Source organism: Rhynchophorus ferrugineus, unplaced genomic scaffold, assembly GCF_030347505.1.
Source record: "Rhynchophorus ferrugineus isolate W39M unplaced genomic scaffold, kcgeb_rfMv2 rfM2, whole genome shotgun sequence".
Taxonomy (NCBI): Eukaryota; Metazoa; Arthropoda; class Insecta; order Coleoptera; family Curculionidae; genus Rhynchophorus; species Rhynchophorus ferrugineus.
Window position 1 is genome coordinate 53,548,058 of NW_027472581.1, and position 18,987 is coordinate 53,567,044.

The window sequence follows — 18,987 nt, forward strand, 5'->3', positions numbered from 1 at the left end:
ATTATTGAACTAAGCAAAACTTACCACTACTTACCATTGGAGTTGCACACCCCTACTCAAAACGTCCAAATGTTGCCGCATCAAATCTGAGTTTTAGTACATTTTGACTTTGACACATAACAATACTCTAATCATGGAATAAATACATTTAGAAGCGCATCTCCTGTGTTAAAATTGGTTCTAAGTTAAGCTCGGAATCCCCGTGTAAGGGCGCTTACGCATGCGCCGTATGACAGTTAGTTACGGCAGGAAATTTAAAAATATTTAGCGGGAATTTTAAAAACTTGAGCGGGAAATTTTAAAATGTATAGTAAAAATTATAGCGGGAAATAAAAAAAATCTTTTAATTTTACTGGGAAAATAAAAAAATTAATATATTTAAATATATTTTATTGATATATTACAATTACATTAATTTTCGTTGACCATAAAGACATTGATGTAATCACAGATATATCTCCACTACCCAAAACAGGTAATTCATTGATATTATCTTCTCTCTAATATTTAAAACAAACATTAAAATAAGATAATATAACTATTAATGGTTACGTTGTTTTATTTTTTAGAATTAACTAAATTAACAACCTACCTAAATTGGGATACATTTCATCAAATATGACAACTGCAGTTCAGTGTATACAGTCAAGTTTCTGAACTAACGACCAACATTAGAGGTTACTACTCCAGCAGCAAAAAGGAACCTTATTCAGCATCTTATATATAATGTTCTTCTAGAAGGAAAGCAGAATATCTTCGATAACAGTTTATATCCTCTGCCTGCATTTCAATAAGGATAAAGCCATTAGTTTTTCATTCATCCTGAAACGAAGCTGATTGGACAGGCTGAGTTATCTGTACATGAATATAAATATTTCAAGCTAAAATCTCCATTCTCTAATAATAACCATAAGTTTCTTATTATATACTTACTTATGGGTCTTGTTGGGGTAGAAGAATCTCCTATATATCTCTCAGCCTCAAAACACGTATGTGATTGTAATATTGCCATTGGGGGCATATTTTCCTTGTCTTGTAGCAAAGGTAAAAAATCTCAATAAACATTGCTTAATTATTTCAATGAAATAAACAATACAAATTATATCACCTAAAAATGGTTGTTAACTGCTTAGGTTAGAATTATTAATACCGAAGCCGAACGAGAGAGAAACACACATAAAGCTGTTGCATTTTTCATTTACATTTGATTGCGTAACGGGGTTTCCGAAAAGCTTAAACGTGGGACCCGATTTTTCCACATAACTTTCACTAAATTTCTTTATTCTATGATTCTAATCTAATCTTCATAAAATAACGACGCTATCTAATATAATTTATTTTAACATTATAATACATCTAATGCATATATTATCGAAGATCGCTTAAAACTATAATTAATTATACAGCCACAATAATTGATAGGTTATAATTGTTTTATTATATTTACATTTAACTTTTTTCCACGGTGTATGAAGGGATTTTCTACATCCCTCAAAGAGCTGCATATCTTTCAACTTTTATGGATACTTTACAGACTAATAATTCTCTCTGAAATACTTGTATTAAGTTATGTTTTGATCAACACAAACTACTTACTGTTTTTATACATTTCGTATATTTGATCTCTGATTCAGCTAATATCAACCTGATCTTGATTCGTCACCCGTTTCTCATAAATACTTTTCTTTTCCTTTAACGTTACTTTTTGGAGAATTTAAAGTTATAATGTTTTTATTTTTTGAAATATTTTAGTCGCCGTGCCCGTACTAATATTCAGTGCAGCTGCAACACGCTAAAAATATTTTCAATAGAAACCGCAATGATTTGAAATTTATTAAAACAAAGCATTAAAACACCATTTGTCGGTTTATAACCCGTAATTATAATATTTTGAAGAATTTTGCAGACGATTAACAAACGGGCGACTTTTGCAGGCTTATTCGGTTACATGTTCGAACTGGTCAAATAGCTTTGACGTGAGTTTACTGCTGTTTTGAATATACAATATAGGATAGAAGATCTGCCTTTCTGAACCAAACTTACATCTACGCATTTCATCAATCACAACGCTAATATGAAAATAAAATTAAAATATATATTCCTTAACAATTCCTATATCCCTAACAATATCTAAAACTCTTAAGAGTCTCAATTTTTCGATATTTCTATCATTCTTAGACATCAAGTCATTTTTAATTTTTAAGTCCGATTTCCTAATGGTTTCATTTTATCCAGACCTTATGTTTGCAAGAAAGAGAGGTACGAATTTAATCTTCAAGGAAATGATAAAAAAAACTAAGATTAAAACAATATTTTATTGTTTAAAAATAATTTTACAGTAAAACAATATATTATATTGATGGAAAAATAAGTAAAATAAAATTTAAGCACAAGCGTTTACAACAGATAGCACTTGCGAGTATTTCTTCTGTATTTCGGATATTCCTGATACCGAAATAAGACCGGTCGCAGAATCCTAAAACCAAGGATAATATGGACAAATTAATTAAAAGAAAAATATACTCAATAATTATAATCACCTTAAATAGCAAGTCTTTCTTGCCATTGAATGATCCAAACAGTTTGAAATAATCAGGTCTGTCTGTGTATTCCTCACTAAGCATCAGAAGAGCGTTTTTGATCTCATCGACATCGGCATCAGTTTTGGAATTAGCGGTAACAACCTATTTAAATCAAATTTAAAATATTATTTTCGGAAATTATATTGGGATATTTTGGGTACCATATGAGGTGGGGCATGCGCTAAATGACAAGTTGCAAAATCAGTTACTGGGGCTCTGCCTCCACTGGGGCAAAGAAGTTCATAGTCTGACGATTTCAAGTCTTTAGCCCAGGCTTCTGGGTTTTTACCCTCTGAAAAAAAAACAGATTTTATGGTTTTCGCTTTATTAATTTTTGGTTAAGTACCAGTTATCTCTAACCGACGAACCTTTTGTGTATATTGTTTTGCGGTAACTTTATTGTGAATCGCAATTTCTTTCCTCTGAACTATTTCTTATAAACATTTATTAGTGAGCTGTTTTATCGTCAATATCCACAAAAATTGATACATTTCAAAATATTTATCCTACATCATGATGTACATCAAATATATCAAAAAATAACTTTCTAAATGAATGTCTTAAGGAAGTCAATCGTAATCAATATCAAAAATACCTTTGTCTTAAAATACTTATATATAATAGTAATTAAATAAATATCAAGGGTTTAAGAGAAAATTGAGACTAATAAATTGAATTTGAAGATAGGTAGTAAAAGCAGTTTATAACAACAAGTAAAAAGCATGGAAATTATGAAATGTAAATAGGTAAAATGAGCATCCAGAGATTTCGAGTACCATATTTAAAATAAACAAAATCGATTACCATGAAATATCCATCCTCGTATATAAAGTTAGTTTTAATTTGCCCTTTTGACCTTACTAGGATTTAGGTTACAGATAAACCATATTCCTATTTGTATTATTTTCTAAATAAATATTGCTATCTTGCATAAACGTTTAGGTAATAATTAAATTGAAATATATTTTGAATAAAATTATGGTGATTAATATATATACCAGATGCTTGCATGTACCTTGATCAATGATATCTATTGAAGAAAATGCTAAATATGAATGTAATCAAACAAAAAACTATTAAATTTAATGGTATTAACATTTTTTATATAAACTAATAGTGCTCCAATTGGCCACAACAAGTCAAATACTTAGTTTTTCAAATTTCAAAAATAATGACAATTTTGTATTGGACATAGAAGAATTATCAAAATCATTAGAAGATGATTTATAAGCAGTAGACGCATGTCTAAAGAGCTTAGCAAGAGCATGCATTAGCTCACCTACGAGTTAGCACAGTGACAGTTAAAGGCGTCTTTTAATTTTAATTTACTGCTTACCACAAAAGCTGAGGAATGGACAAACCATCAACGTCAGTAATTCTTATAATTATATTTTATGTTACAATATATTCTTATAACAATTAATTTTTCAAAGTTTTTATTATATTAATTTCTTTGATTAAACTATATTTTATATTTCCATAAACCACGGAAAAGTCCAATTTAATATGTTTGCAAAAGAATGAATTTATATATTGAGTATAATTATATTAATCTTCCAAGACCGGTTCCCAAAGACCTCGGAAATATTTTAAAATATCGGCAGACATTTTAACGACGGATTTTTAATCCATCTTATGAACATAAACATTTCATTCTAATTCGGCGTTTTAGATTTTAATCAGGGTCAATTTTAAAATTTTAAAACACTTTTAAAATAATTATTCCAGAATATTTTAATATGTTTTTATTTAACAGTCTACCTTTATCCTAGAAATAAGCTCTTAAACCTTTTTTTTTTGATAATAAATAATCTTGTTTATTTCCACATGAAATTTTATATTTCCAATTTCCATTACATTATTGCTGAGGTAAATTTTCATGATTTTCAACGTCCCCTTTTATTTATAAATAATTAATACGATAATCTAATTTTCTTCGTTTTTTATATAATATCCGCCATCATATTCTATAACCCAGCTGAAAAAAATTTCTGGAACTCCAAATCTATCAATAATTACTCAAATTCAATAATAATTCAGTTATCAATGACTAATGTGATTTTAAATATTTATTTGATAGATTTTTTTTATCTGATGACACACTTATCGTATTCATATTTAAAATTTACTAAGCTTTAATATTTACCCTTTTGACGTTATTTCTTTTAAATACATGTGCCAAACCAGAAAACCTTTTGAGCTCGCCAGCATCAGATTAGGAGTGATTCAAATATACTAGATTCTAAAGGAAAGATGAGTTCAATAATCATTTCAGGAATATATAATGAATATAGAATCTATTATCTACCTCATTTTTTAAATTTACTGAAAATTTTCAGTGGGTATAACATGAATTAAGACAATGTCATAGGTTTAATCCTAAATATGTTCTACATCTTTTGAGAAAATCCATGAATATTTATAAGAATCAATAAAGGATAACCATTTCTAATACAAAACTTAAGGGAAATATACCTTACAAAATTTTCAAATTACAACCAAAATTAAAGGTGAAATATATTAAAAGCTAAAACGAATTTAACTTTCGAAAAATATTTCTAAATATAACAATATCTTAAACAAGCAAATAATATGCAGATGTAGAAGAAAATTATCATATTATGCAAAAAACGTCTACACATTTCCATTTCCAGAGCATAATATCTTAAATGAATAACATGTTGTTTATAATTCAGATTGCCGAATGAATGTTATTGAACAATTATAACACCTAGTAAAAATTAACGATTACACATAACATTTGTTCATTTCAGATTGTTTACAAAATTATGATCTAATTTTAACCTTAAACAATTGTCGATTTAAAAAATCACCCCGCTTTGTATATACTTCATCACTGATTTTATCAGATTAAATCAAGGAATATGTTGGAAAATTCTATTATTTATATAAAAATAAGCAAGCAAAATAAGCAATTTCTGGTATGATCATGCATAAATACGTTTTATCTGCTTGTTGTTATAATTACCTGTATTTCCTGGAACGGTTACGTGTTTTACAAATGCCACGTCGCCACCTCCTTGGACCAAACACCTGAAGGCACCTGTATAACCGCTGTAACTTTCGGTTTGGTCGAAATTACACTTGGCTGATGGATTGTTTTTCTCTAAATCGCCGGCACAGAGAGAACATAACTTGTCAGAAACTTCGCTTTGAAGATTATGCCTGAAACAAAAAATCAATAAATTATTAATTACGATAGATATTAAATTACATGATCCCTTGTCCGGCTATTTTAATTTTTGCACGTTTGTTAGAACAAAAGTATGTAATAATGATGAAGGTGGCACACTGATATACTACTTTACTATATCGTATAGTAATAATTGCTCATATTTCTTATTAGACTAAACGCTCCCAATTATTTCAAATACAATATAAATCTATGACACCCAATAACAAAAAGAGATAAAATAAAATAATCATTAAATAAAAATAAACAAAAAATTATTTAACCTATCTACTACACGTATTTTATATTCTACTATATACACATTTTTTAGCTTAATACCTGCCTAAACCTATTTATCTATTTACAACATTGTTTTAAGTACTGCCAAGTGATCACTTTCGGTGAAGTCGGTGCTGAGCAACAAATTAAATTTGTTTTGTTCCTAATTTAATTTTGTGCATATGTCACAAAATTTTATTATTATTTTTGTATTCTTTGGGCCCAGCGCCGACTTCAAACTGATTATTTGGTAGAATATGAAATACGTGTATTAAATAGGTTAAATAAGTTTTTTGTTTATTTTTATATAGTTATTACAACTATTATTATGCATATATTTTATTTCAATATCTTTTTTTTGTGTTTAAAATTTTAAATAAAAAGTTTGTATATTTTTTAATTTTCAGTGAGCTCCTTATTTATTTCTTGAAGTCGGTTCAATTTTTTTATTACAAATGTTTATTTCTCAATAAATTTCGCAGTTATTTTATTAAATATTACAATGTATAGCCCAATTAAAAGCAGCCTTTAAGAGGAAAATTAGCAATAAAGAAACGATGATTAAAAATAAGGAACGCCTCCGCACCCGAGGTCCGTTACCTAGTCTAGGTGATCTCACAAATTTTCCAACCAAATTAAAACAAAAAGAAGTTACTGGCCCCGTTGAGAATCAAAGCTGCGACCTCCGCATGTAAGCATAACATTCTAATCGTTACACCATACAAACAGTTGCCTTCATTGTTTCTACGACATCTCATGTCATAAGATTAGTGCTTAAAAAACAAACTGAATGGTTCTTACACTAAGTTACTTCCAATTTTTCATTATTTTAGATAAAAATATGCGAGAACTTTTTCCGTGCCTTTGAAATTTTAGCGTTTCCCTCGATTTCCCGCCACAGATCCTGATTTGGTTCCAATGGGAAAACCTCGGAAGAGCACTCTTTTGAATAAAAAAAATTAAAATATGTCCATAATTGACGGAGAAATTGGCAAACATACCTTAAAACAAATATACAGCCGAGCATAGAACCTCCTCCATTTTTGAAGTCGGTTAATAAACAGATATAACAAACTAGAATGCTCTACCGCTTACTTCTCAAATTCCATTAGTCTTATAATTACGGTTGAATATTAATTCGCCAATTTATATTGGAGAATGCTAAAGAGATTTTCGCTCCCCACTTTTATTCAACATCTGCGTAGGCACTGTAGGAAAGATCCTCTGCTAAATATAAAATATAATACCAAAGCCCATATCTTTATATTGTAAATTCTGATTTATATTTTCATATAGCCAATCCACAAACTTAAAAATATGTAGATTTAACTCTGATGACGCCATCCAAAGAAAGCATATATCACTTATGACGAGAAGGATCTGGGAAATAAATAAACATCTCCATAAACTTTGGTCATTGAGACCTAATTATTTTGTTATATATCTTACTTATGTAGCTTTTAATAAAATATTCATTCAAAAGTATATGCGCACATAACTCCAGAACAATCAAATTTGATTATTTTTATATATAAAGAAGGTTACAGATTTTTTTTTAAATTTCATAATATGAAGAGAATGATACAGAAACCAATTGACAAGACATTAATAGATTGACATCTTTTTAAATTGGTCTCTGAGTAGATAGCAGCGATATTTAGCCAGCTTCACGTTTGTTAAAGTAAAACAAATTCTTAAATAAACAAATTTAAAATTATTAACATAAATGAAGTGAAAAATATTCTAGAATAGTTGTAAGCATAAATTGCTTTGTTTATGCTTACAACTATTAGTTTATAAATTTTGATACTTTTGGAAGATTTGTGCGTGATGATGTCTAGCTGAATATTGAACGAATTATTTACACTTAATCGCTCCATACGCAATTCATTCAATCGTAAATTTAAACGAGAACAACAATACGATAGTCAATCTATACAATGTAAGTTGTCACTAAATATACCAATAGAGGAATAGTTTTCCTAGATTCCCCGCAGAACTGGTTAAATATTCTTTTTCATTCATTTTAGATGCCGGCAAAATATATACCGGTTAGATACCGGTTAGAAAACGGACGTACCGCTCATTCTGCTGTCAAACTGCCATCGAATTTGCCATTAAAATATCAGCAATGGCGAAAGTGCTACAGAATTGTAAAATAATAATTTGAAATGAGTGTACGATGGTGCAAAAACTAACACGTTTTCGAATGCGCGATGATTCTATTGGCAGCAAATTTTCCGCAAATGCTGCTAGACATTCCCATATCAACAGCTGTCGATGAAGTACATGCTTGCTCGATATCGAATTTATGGCATATCGGCGAAAATGTTCACAAACGAATAAACATGGGATAAAAGGACATTGACATTGGGAACATTCCTGTTGGAATTTCCACTGACGTCATTTTGTTTTCATAATACTTCTGTCAACGCCATCTGTAACACGCGTATGATATGATGGAAACTAATAATGCTTAATAATAAAAAAGTAACACAGCTAATAAGATAACAACATAAATAGATTCTAAAACTGAACGAAGTTCGCCGGGTCAGATAGTGTTATTATAATAATAAATAATATTGTACGTTATATTAAAAATAAATGATGAATGTTTATATTGATTATAATACGAATAAGGATAAATATTACAAACACCGTTCTGATAAATTATTTTATTCTCAAACTCAAATTGGAAAATAATATCTTCCAGTTTTTAATATTATCGACGTATTACGGTCATAAGATAAAATGGCGCTCGTCCTATATCTTTAACGGCATGTCTTTGAACCTCGTTTCCTTGAAATTTTAAACTAGGTTAAACGCCAACATATGTTGCCGCCTTTTAACCCCTTGCAATAGCGTTTGGAAAAGACGCTGATAAGGAAAAACTATACCACCCTTAAATGTTAGGTACAATTAATACAACGAAAGGTCATCAGACAATGCCAATTTACATAATTTGCATCGGCCGTGGTAAATGAAATGTAGGAGGGGGGTAAAACGCCAGCCTTGAAACTCTAGTAGCAACCTTGTTGCGCCCATCCCGACGATGAAAAATGATTTCGCTTCCGATTACGTTCGAACGATAAGACGCAATATCCCCGGAATCTGAAGGAGAAACGTAGAAACGAGAGGAAGGTGAACTGAAAAGTTCGGTATTGGTTATGTTATAGCCTTGAATATTTTCGTCTTAAAGACTCCCTTTATAATTAATTTATGACATTTTTTTATATTTAAATTGCAATTATTATAATTACATTTATATTTATTTTAATTTATTAAATTTATTACTATTATAATTATTTAATAATTATTATTTAACGTTATAATGATTATTTTTAAGGTAGGAAAAGCTAATATATCAATTGTTTCAGATATAAAATAATTATTTATTTAGTGATGTTAAGTTAGTGATGATATTGATGAGTGATTTAGTTAGTGATGTGAAATCAAAAAGTTTATATATGGTATGATAACGTCAGTTTCATCCTATGATGTCAATTATCGTGAAAGTCGATATTTTAAAGTGCATTAAAAGAAAAAGTATTCCATGAAACATTGGGTATTTTCGGAACAATATTTTATATTTATATTTTTTAAGCTAATTTAAAGAAAGTTAAATAAGTTTAGTTAAAGCTGGTTAGTTAACATTAGCAAAAATTTAAAATATATATATATATATATATGAATATAACGGTATATAATTTGAATTTCGCGCGCTCTCGAAGTTGCAAGTAGCATGCCGCCGGAAAGTCTTGTCCACATTGTATTATATATTAATAATCTTAAATAAATTTATTTCTGTTGGCGTTTGAGTTTTAATAGAGTAAACTAGACCCCACAGTAAGCATTATTAAATTATTATTTAATATTATTGCCTTTTTAGATATCAATTTAATTTATTTTAATTTTTAATAAAATTTAAGTTGACTTAATTTAGAGAAATTAGATGACGCATAAATTTGTAAATATAATTGTTACCACTTTTCTGTTAGAGTTTCTGTCAGTCATAAATAAAGTATATCCGTTACATGGTTAAATTTCTTTACAAAATAATTTTCTTACCTGTTATCCTTGGACCCCGGCAAACAACTAGCACTGAAGAAATGAGATAGGGCTGATGGATACGGACATTCAGTTTTCTTTATTAATCCTTTGGAGACCAATGTGTATAAAGGCGCATTATAACCAGCTGTCCTGCCTATGCCTGTGTGACAAGATTTCTTTCCCTTTAAGTCTTCAAATGAATTTATCGAGGACGATTTTTTTACAACAGCAACAGCGTAATAGGATCCACCTGCAGGTCCATATTGCTCCGCTAGAACTGGTTTTAGATTATACTGTTTTTCTGCTACATCAGCCAGTCCACCTAAAATTAATTATCAGATATTTAAAAAACGTAAAGACGTGTAGTCATCACTTATGATCATAGCTCATATATCATATAGATCATTATATCAAGCTAAACTAACCATCCAATGTGATAATATCAGCTCCGTTATCTCTGATTGTACTAAGACATGCATGAACATTTTCTTCCAAAACACAGTCGAATCTAGGACGTATGTCTCTGGAAAAGGCAGCTCTACTTAATACTCGACATTTTTCTTCTTCTTCCTTGGATGTTACGCAAAATCTAATAGTTTTGAATGGTGGGCCATAGTCTCTTTCGATGACATCTGTAAAAGAATCATATATCTTACATTTGTGCATATATTCAGAATTATTAAAAAGTAAAAATATAAATCTATTAATACAGAATGATGAATGAATAATTCCAATCGTATCACTTTTAATTTCCATATAATATGTTAATAACATTAAATTCTGATTAAATATCTTAAATTCAAGCAATGTAATTAAAAAAATATTACTGAAAACTATAAATAAAATAATAGTTGCTAAGGTTTGCATGCAAATTTTAGTTTCTAGTTAGTAATACAGTAGACACTCAATAACATAAACACTAAATAATGAAAACATAGCGTTAATGTTAACACAATTCGTACATTCCCCATTATATGTATTAATCGTTTCTTCTAATTAAGTTTAAATTACGTGCGTTAATGTAAACAATGTTCAACAATGTGAACTACACTTGGAGTGTTTGCTACAGTATAAAAAAATTCAATTTGCCAATATTCGGTTCACAATAACTTAAATAAAAGTCACAAAGAACTATAATCATTACCGGTGTAATTGGCCTTATCCAGATAATCTTTGGGAGAAATTATCTTGTTCTCTTTGGGTGCTGTTTTATCATTTAGTTCTAAAATCTTCTGCAGCCAAGGGGCATGATTTTTCGTTCCTACTGAACTCAGGTTTTCGATCTTTCTCCTTAGGTCATCCACAGATTTGGCAACGGCAGCATTGGTCATATAACCTTGCCATGGCCTAGCAGCCCATGTACAAGGGGTTTCCGTTACAGGCACTTTAGTACCATCAGGACATAGGTAAGCAAATTGGCTCGGATCTTCATTTGTTGGTTTGCCAGGAGTTATTCCAACTGGTAGCTGAAATTGTTGTTAGATACTTATTATTTAATATTACATTTTTTAAGAAGGGAGCTAGTACTTGAAACGAGTATAATAGCGAACAGTAGCCTTATATAAAAAGTGTTAATTAATCTGGTCGATTAATTCAAGCTAATTAAGTTTCAGTTCAATATTTCCTTTTAAATAACAAATTCGAACCAATTTGGTGAATCTTGGTGAAGTCTACAGAACTCACAATTCGATTATATCTATTACGATCAGTATAGATCTACAACTAATTATAATATCTATAGAATATATTTTAAATCTGCTATTCATATTAGATGTTTCTGAAAATAAATATGTTACTTAATTTACTTTAGTATCACATCTAAAAAACAAAAAGCCTGAATAATGTGAGGTACTTGCTTGAATTTTGATCAGCAATAACTATTGCGTACATGTGAAGTACCATTAAAAACAAGTGCTACATAAGCATTCTTAGCGTAAACAATTCAGAATTATATTTTCGACATTTATACTTTACATTACTGCTACTATACAAATACCATACGTGTATTTTAAAGAAATCTATTGCCGACACACATTAAACACTTTTGAAAGCTTAAGATGATGTTGTGCCATCACATCCCAATTGTTGGTTTTGGTTTGAACGCCTTAGAATTAGTGAAAGTTTAAAACGTCTTGAACCACCAAATCAGTTTGAAAACAATTAATTGCACGACTTATTTGGCGAGGACCCATATCAAGCTCTCAAAGAAATTTTATACAGCATAGCAGTTGTTGAATAAACTGTTTCTAGATATTTACATGTAATGGAAACAATCTAAAATGACTGACAATAAAAAGTGGATTAACTACAACATTCTTAAGCGCAAAAATCCGTGTGTTAGTCCAGAAAAGGCATGCTCATCGACACCCAAGAGGAATCCAGAGAATGAATGAATCATCCTGCATGACAACTCTCAGCTGTGCCTGATAGCCACTTGTTTAGATTGACATGCTGTATCAACTTTTGGCCAGCACATGGTTGCTGAAAAATTAACCGATCGCCATGTTGTCAAAAAGATAGAAAAAAGTTGTATAAATGGTGGAAAATAAATGATTACTATATATTGTAACAATTTATCTCAACAAATGACATTAACAAATGACAACAAATGAGATTACATGCAGTTACATAATATAAATGGAATAATTCAATCTAATGCTTTAAAGATGTTAAATGCGAAGACAAAAATTCTAAAATAACCTTCTTATTTATTAACTTCTTTATTAGATTACATACACGCCTCTTCCAAACGTGGTCGTAGAATTTTAAAGAAACTGTTGAGCAAATAAAACTAGATTACCAAATTAAAAGAAAAGAAAGTCAACCTTTGAGGAAAAATGTAAAATAAAATAAAAAGCAACGGCAAATATTATTGTAGACCAGTATTACTCCGTACAACTATTTATTTACTTACGCCAAAGAATTTCCTAACGTAAATAACTTTTGTCCAAGCTATTTGTCCTCCATTATGAGCCAAACATCTCAAAGCACCGTCGTATCCAGAAAAGAGATCGGGATAATCGCAAATTTCTGGATGTTCACATAATGCACACAGATTTGAATATTTTCTCTCTGTGATGAAAATAACATATATTTTTAGTACAAAATAACATGCGAAGAGTAAATATTATTGTACTTAACTAGATAAATTAAAAATGTATTGATAATTTGCTAATGACAGTAAATATTTATAAAGACATAAGTTCAGTTATAGAAGGTTTTTTGTATTTAATACTTTTTCAAAATGACTAATACTTTTTTAAAAGGCAGATTTTAGGTATACAATAATTTTAATAGATGTTCATTCTGTTCAAAACTTACTTAATTTTAAATTGATCTTCGGATCCGGTGACCAAGTTCCAACAATGCAGGCCTTGCTAAATAATGTAGAGAAGGCTTTCAATTCGTTTTCACGTGGGGACAAATCCGGTTCCGCTAAGTTGCCGATGATATGCTTCTGTTTTAATTTGGTGAGAGGGATTTTGTAACCCACGTTTCGACCCACGCCAGTGTGGCAGGAGTTTAGTCCCTTCAAGCCTTCTATACTATTAATATTCAAGTCCTTGTGGATGACGGCTACCGCTTCGTATCGGAATTCCGCTGAAAATTATTTTTCAGGATTAATATGCTGGACATATAACCAGTGGTACTTAATTATTCTGGATCAGCGATATATATTACTACTACATATTTTTTATTATTTAATTATTACATTGTTACTAGTCGTTTCCGACTAACCTACAATTTGTCTTTATGTTAACTTAAATCTAGGTTTATAATTAGGAAGACTCATCGGCCAAATCTCAGCCTCTGGTGAAATAATGTTTATACATGTCACTGATGTATTTTTAATCAAATGTACTTCACTACGCAACACTACACAAGATCAGATGGTTTGATACTTTTGAGTCTGTATCCTGCTCTAGCGGTATTCAAAAGTTGCAATACTTCAAAGCAATATTCTCATGAGAATGGAGTCTCCTCATGCCTCCTTGCAACTTCCTTGATTTCTTGACTGACTGTGGGTATCTGAAGGTCTTGATATTAGTAGTCATTCCTGTAGTATTGGGTGCGCCCACAATACTTCTCAGGACTTTGTTCTGAAAAATTTGTATTTTGTTTATGTTACTCTTTGCAGAACATCCCCATAATTGAACTACGTATGTCCATATAGGTTTGAGTATTTGCTTATATAATAGCAATTTATTATATACTATTAATTGTTATTTTCTTCCAATTAGCTAATACATTTTCCTATATTTCAATTCCATTTCTTTTCTTTTCTTCTTTATATGTTCCCTCCAGCGAAGTTTTGCATCAAGATTCATTTCGAGATATTTAGCGTTGTTGCTATATGGAATGATAGTATTATTTAATGTTATTGATAGTTGTACGGTCTGATTGTAGGTGAAATGCACATTCACAGTTTTACTTTCGTTAATTTTTATTCTCCAAGCTTGTGTCCAATTATTTATATTGTAACTTGCCTGTTGTAACTTTCATGTGGCTTCTTCACTATTGTTTCCGACAGTTATAATCGCAGTATCATCAGCAAATGTAGCCATCTTAATATTCTCCATTTGCGATATATCACAAGTGTAGAGCAAATAAAGTATTGGCCCAATTACACTTGTGGTATACCTGCTTTAGCTTCTTTTATTGTAGAGTAATATTCTTGTTTATCTCTTAACATTCTGGTTGTAATGTATGATTTTAGTACTACGGTGTGTTGTTTTTGTAAGATTTTCTTTAGTTTATGAACAAGGCTTTCATGCCAAACCTTATCAAAAGCTTCTGCTACATCTAAGAATATAGCTGAGCAAACATTTTTATTTTCATAGGCTTTTTCAATAACATGTATTATTCTGTGGAGCCGGTCAATTGTTGATTGCTTATTAGTAAACCCAAACCGGTGTGTTGGGATTAGGTTTTTTCTCTCTATGGTCAGTTTTATTCTTTTCAACAGAAGTTTTTCAAAAACCCTATATATTACTGACAGCTGTGATATAAGTCTATAGGCTTTTATTTCGTTTGGTGACTTTCCAGGTTTTGGGATCATTATAATTTCCGTCATCTTCCAAATGCCTGGGACATGTTTTCATCCAAATGCTGTATTAGTTAAGTTGGTGAGTTTTATAATTCCCTTTCTTGGTAGCTTTTGCAGTAATTCTCTTGTTATTAACCTAGTGATTTCCTGGGATTAATGTTAGTTTTCATAACTTTGGTTAGCTCTTTCGGCCTGACTAATTCAATCACCGAATTTTCAGCTTCTATTTCTACTTCTGTTCTTCTTCTTCAATTTTAGAAACGTATAATTTATACGACAATTGTCAGTTTTAGGTTTAGCGATTTAAATCTACGGATTTTTAGGTCACAAGCAGAAAAAAGGCTGGGGGCCTACAAAGGATCTATTGGACGACAACCTAGCGGAAACCCTTATAACTTTCAAACAGCTTAAATACTGATAAATTAACTGCTTCTAGGTGTTTACACACAATAGGTAAGTTCCAAAAAAAGAGCAAATTGTTACCAGATGAACTGAGTGAAAGAGCAATTTCGAGACCTTTCAACATCGCGATTTTTTTGGTTGCCAAATAAAAAATAATAATTTAATGTAATTCATGTTAATTCATCAGTAATTGTTTGAAAAAAATCAATTACCTTCAGGTTCTTCCCGCGTGCGTATTTCTTCAAATATGGCGAAATCTTCACCAGGCTCTTTAGCTGCAACGTACATATCTTCCGGATCAACTGTACCAAAATCTGCTTGACGTTCTTTTATTTTTTCTATACATTCCATTCTGAAACATAAACATACCCAATATGTAAAATGAATCAAATATTAAACGTGTGAAAATATTATCTCCTTTTTTAATATCCAACAGAGTACATAAAAATATTTATTTAATATTTATTGATAAGAATTATTTTTAAAAAAACATGATAGTATAAAAAATTGATCTCTATGAGTAAATAAATTAATAGTTTCCTGTTAATAACTTCTTAAAATTATCCTTTAGATTAAAGCCTTCTTTTTTTTAATTATAATTTTTAATTATCCATTTTAAATGCACAAACAAAAAAAAACTAATTGATGGGTATAAAATTGTAATAGAAATGCAAACAAAATACGAAATTTTCTTCATACTTTTTTTTTTCAATATAGTGTCAATTACCTGTCCCTTGCTGGTATACAAATTATTTTAGCTCCACTTTTTGTTTCCTGACTGGCCATCTGATTACAAAGATCCAATAGATCTTCTGCGATACACATTCGGTCTGAAAAGGATAAACATACTCAGATAGGCAATAACCCCCATAGTTCATAGACATATTTTTTTTATTTCTACAAAGGTCAACATTTTTATTAGTTTTACTAATAAAAAATTATTAAATGCATAATTTTTAATAAGAATGGGAACAATATGTATTATGTTATTTGATACCTTTTGATCTCGTAAATAGTAAATGCAAGTTATATTAATAGAATATTAATTTAAATTTTACACTTTTGTAATTACTCCAATAACAAAGATATGTCTTTGGGGATTAATTTTTGAATATACGTATATAAACGAATAATTAAAGAAAAACATGATTGTATTTGAAGACATGCGGTCGATATCATATTTTAATGGCGATTAAGAGCGTTGAATAATATATCGATTTTTCTACATAAAATTCTAATTCTATAAAAAATATGGTAAGACTAGTAATGAAAGGGTGAAACGCTCTTCGAAATTTGCTCCCACAGACGCTATTAACTTTTTCATCCATTTAGAAACTTATAAAATTTCATGATTTTTAAAATAGGAAAATAGTCATAAATACGAAGCAGAGCTTTGAGAATGGCATAATAAGCCGTTAAAATAATTCTTTCTAAAACCAGGTCCAAGAGCGATCTAAATATTCTAATCTACATTTCATTAATATATGTAAAATAAAATATACAAAAGTTAAAGGCAATTTCTATAAAATTAATTAAACACTGAGATGTTTCCCACGGTAAAATATATATATATATAATACCTTATACGTCTTTGAACGTTTCTTATAGTCATAACAAGATATTTGTTGACACCAAAATATTGTTGCAAAAATATGAAACTCGTATAGTGTTAATTGTTTGACCTACTTGTTTTTTGGTGTTTCACTATAAATCATCACACAGTTATATCAGTTATTTTCTATATGTACGTTAAACAGATATTTAAAAAATATTAATATGTTTTTATAACATTATAAATCGAGCAGTCGCGAAGAAAGATGACCTCTTAATGTATTGGATAGGATAAAAACAGCTTTCATGTATTTGTTTGAACAATAATTATAATAAAAACCGGTTCTGTATAAAGCTAGTAGTGAAACGACCGATGTTTACTTCTTGTAAATATCTTCGGTATAAGCAACTATAATGTTTGCGAAAACAGAATTATTTAATGCATCAATAAACATTTTGCATTGGATTCGATTTAGACTACCTTGTGACGATTATTGTCAATCTGGACAAAGCATACAAAATAAAATCTTGACTACCTTGATTGCTACATAAGAACATATATTATAAATTGTCACAATAATATCAATATTAATTTACTTGAGTATATAAGAAAAACTCTGGTATTTTCATTAGGGTTTAACTGATTTACGTAACTGAATTGGATTTTTCTTTGTGTCGCAAGTGCAATTCAATTTGTTTTTCAAATAGTTTCCTATTAATTAATAGTTTCCTGTTAATTTCCTATTATTAAACTTTAAAAGAGCCTGATTCTGAATTCGATATTTTTCTAACTACTAAAATAAAATATATTCTAATTTTATATCTAATATATTATATTATTTAACTATTTTATTAACAAGGTGACGATATAATAATTTATGTGTCACCCTTATGTGAATAATTGGTTATATATATAGATGTATTGCTTTTCAAATGTATATTAAAAAATCAAAATATTTAAAAAATAATAAATCTATAATATATATTATATTTAATGGCTATTTAATTTAAGTATTAGCAATACCACTAAGTAATGGACGTCTAACTATTTAAATGATTAAATGGATTAAAACAATAACATATTAACATAAACATATATATATATATATATATATATATATATATATATATATATATATATATATATATTAGGAAAAAACTTACATTCATTTCGAGTGTTTCGTCGATAACGTAGCAATCTGCCTTCCGACGAGACCAAAAACAGAAAGAATATTGCGAGAACGGCCGGCTGTTTCATGATGTGTGACATTGACTATGCGAACACCACACTGATGGCCTCTGATTTGCAGCGCATTGTTTATAAACACGTACGCTATCGTCGAAGACCTGTTGTTTTTCTCATTTGTTACATGCACGCATTGGGAGCGAAAGAAACAGAAGTTTACGGGGATTTTTCTTTTGTCGCTATGTGGTATTGATAAAGAATAGCAATTCTATTATTAACATTGTTATTGTTCATGATATGAGTAACAAATAATCTTCTTCTAGTACTAGTAAGTCTAAATAACGTCATATAACTATTATGGGCACATACCTATTAAAACAGACACCAACATATAAAAAGTATAACAAACAGTTCTGTAAATCTTCTAAGTAAAGCTATTTAAGCAAGGAAAAATAATTGTCTAAAAGAAATGACTAACTACATGTTTTCGCTTATACTGAATGATTCCTAGATTATTATTAAATGGAATGTTTACAGTTAAACGTAATTTATATTACTCTCAAACTATAATTATAAAATTAAATTATTAAATTAAGTATTGAAAATATTATTATATCTATCTATAGTATTATTAGTATGGGTAATATACAGTTAAATATAAGTTATATAACAAGAATAAATACCAGATAATATTATA

The 18,987-nt window shown here is 29.5% G+C and overlaps 1 protein-coding gene and 1 long non-coding RNA gene across 3 annotated transcripts; both read right to left on the reverse strand.

Annotated features, from left to right (window-relative positions):
• Positions 1-420: 420 nt before the first annotated feature.
• LOC143191548 (uncharacterized) lies at positions 421-2,037 on the reverse strand. 2 transcript variants are annotated; one of them, XR_013004540.1, is made up of 3 exons: positions 934-2,037; positions 593-855; positions 421-500 (listed from the first exon to the last, which is right to left on the reverse strand). It is a non-coding gene; the product is annotated as an uncharacterized LOC143191548 (long non-coding RNA). The 2 variants fall into 2 exon arrangements; XR_013004541.1 differs by having other exon boundaries at positions 593-881.
• A 259-nt stretch (positions 2,038-2,296) lies between these two features.
• Tsf1 (Transferrin 1) lies at positions 2,297-18,615 on the reverse strand. Its single transcript, XM_076394214.1, has 12 exons — positions 18,269-18,615; positions 16,281-16,383; positions 15,766-15,905; positions 13,426-13,704; positions 13,019-13,176; positions 11,249-11,570; positions 10,530-10,736; positions 10,123-10,426; positions 5,572-5,768; positions 2,744-2,874; positions 2,541-2,684; positions 2,297-2,476 (listed from the first exon to the last, which is right to left on the reverse strand). Exons 1-12 carry the CDS (start codon positions 18,372-18,374, stop codon positions 2,384-2,386), a joined length of 2,184 nt encoding a protein of 727 aa, XP_076250329.1. The 5' UTR covers positions 18,375-18,615; the 3' UTR covers positions 2,297-2,383.
• Between the last annotated feature and the right edge of the window lie 372 nt (positions 18,616-18,987).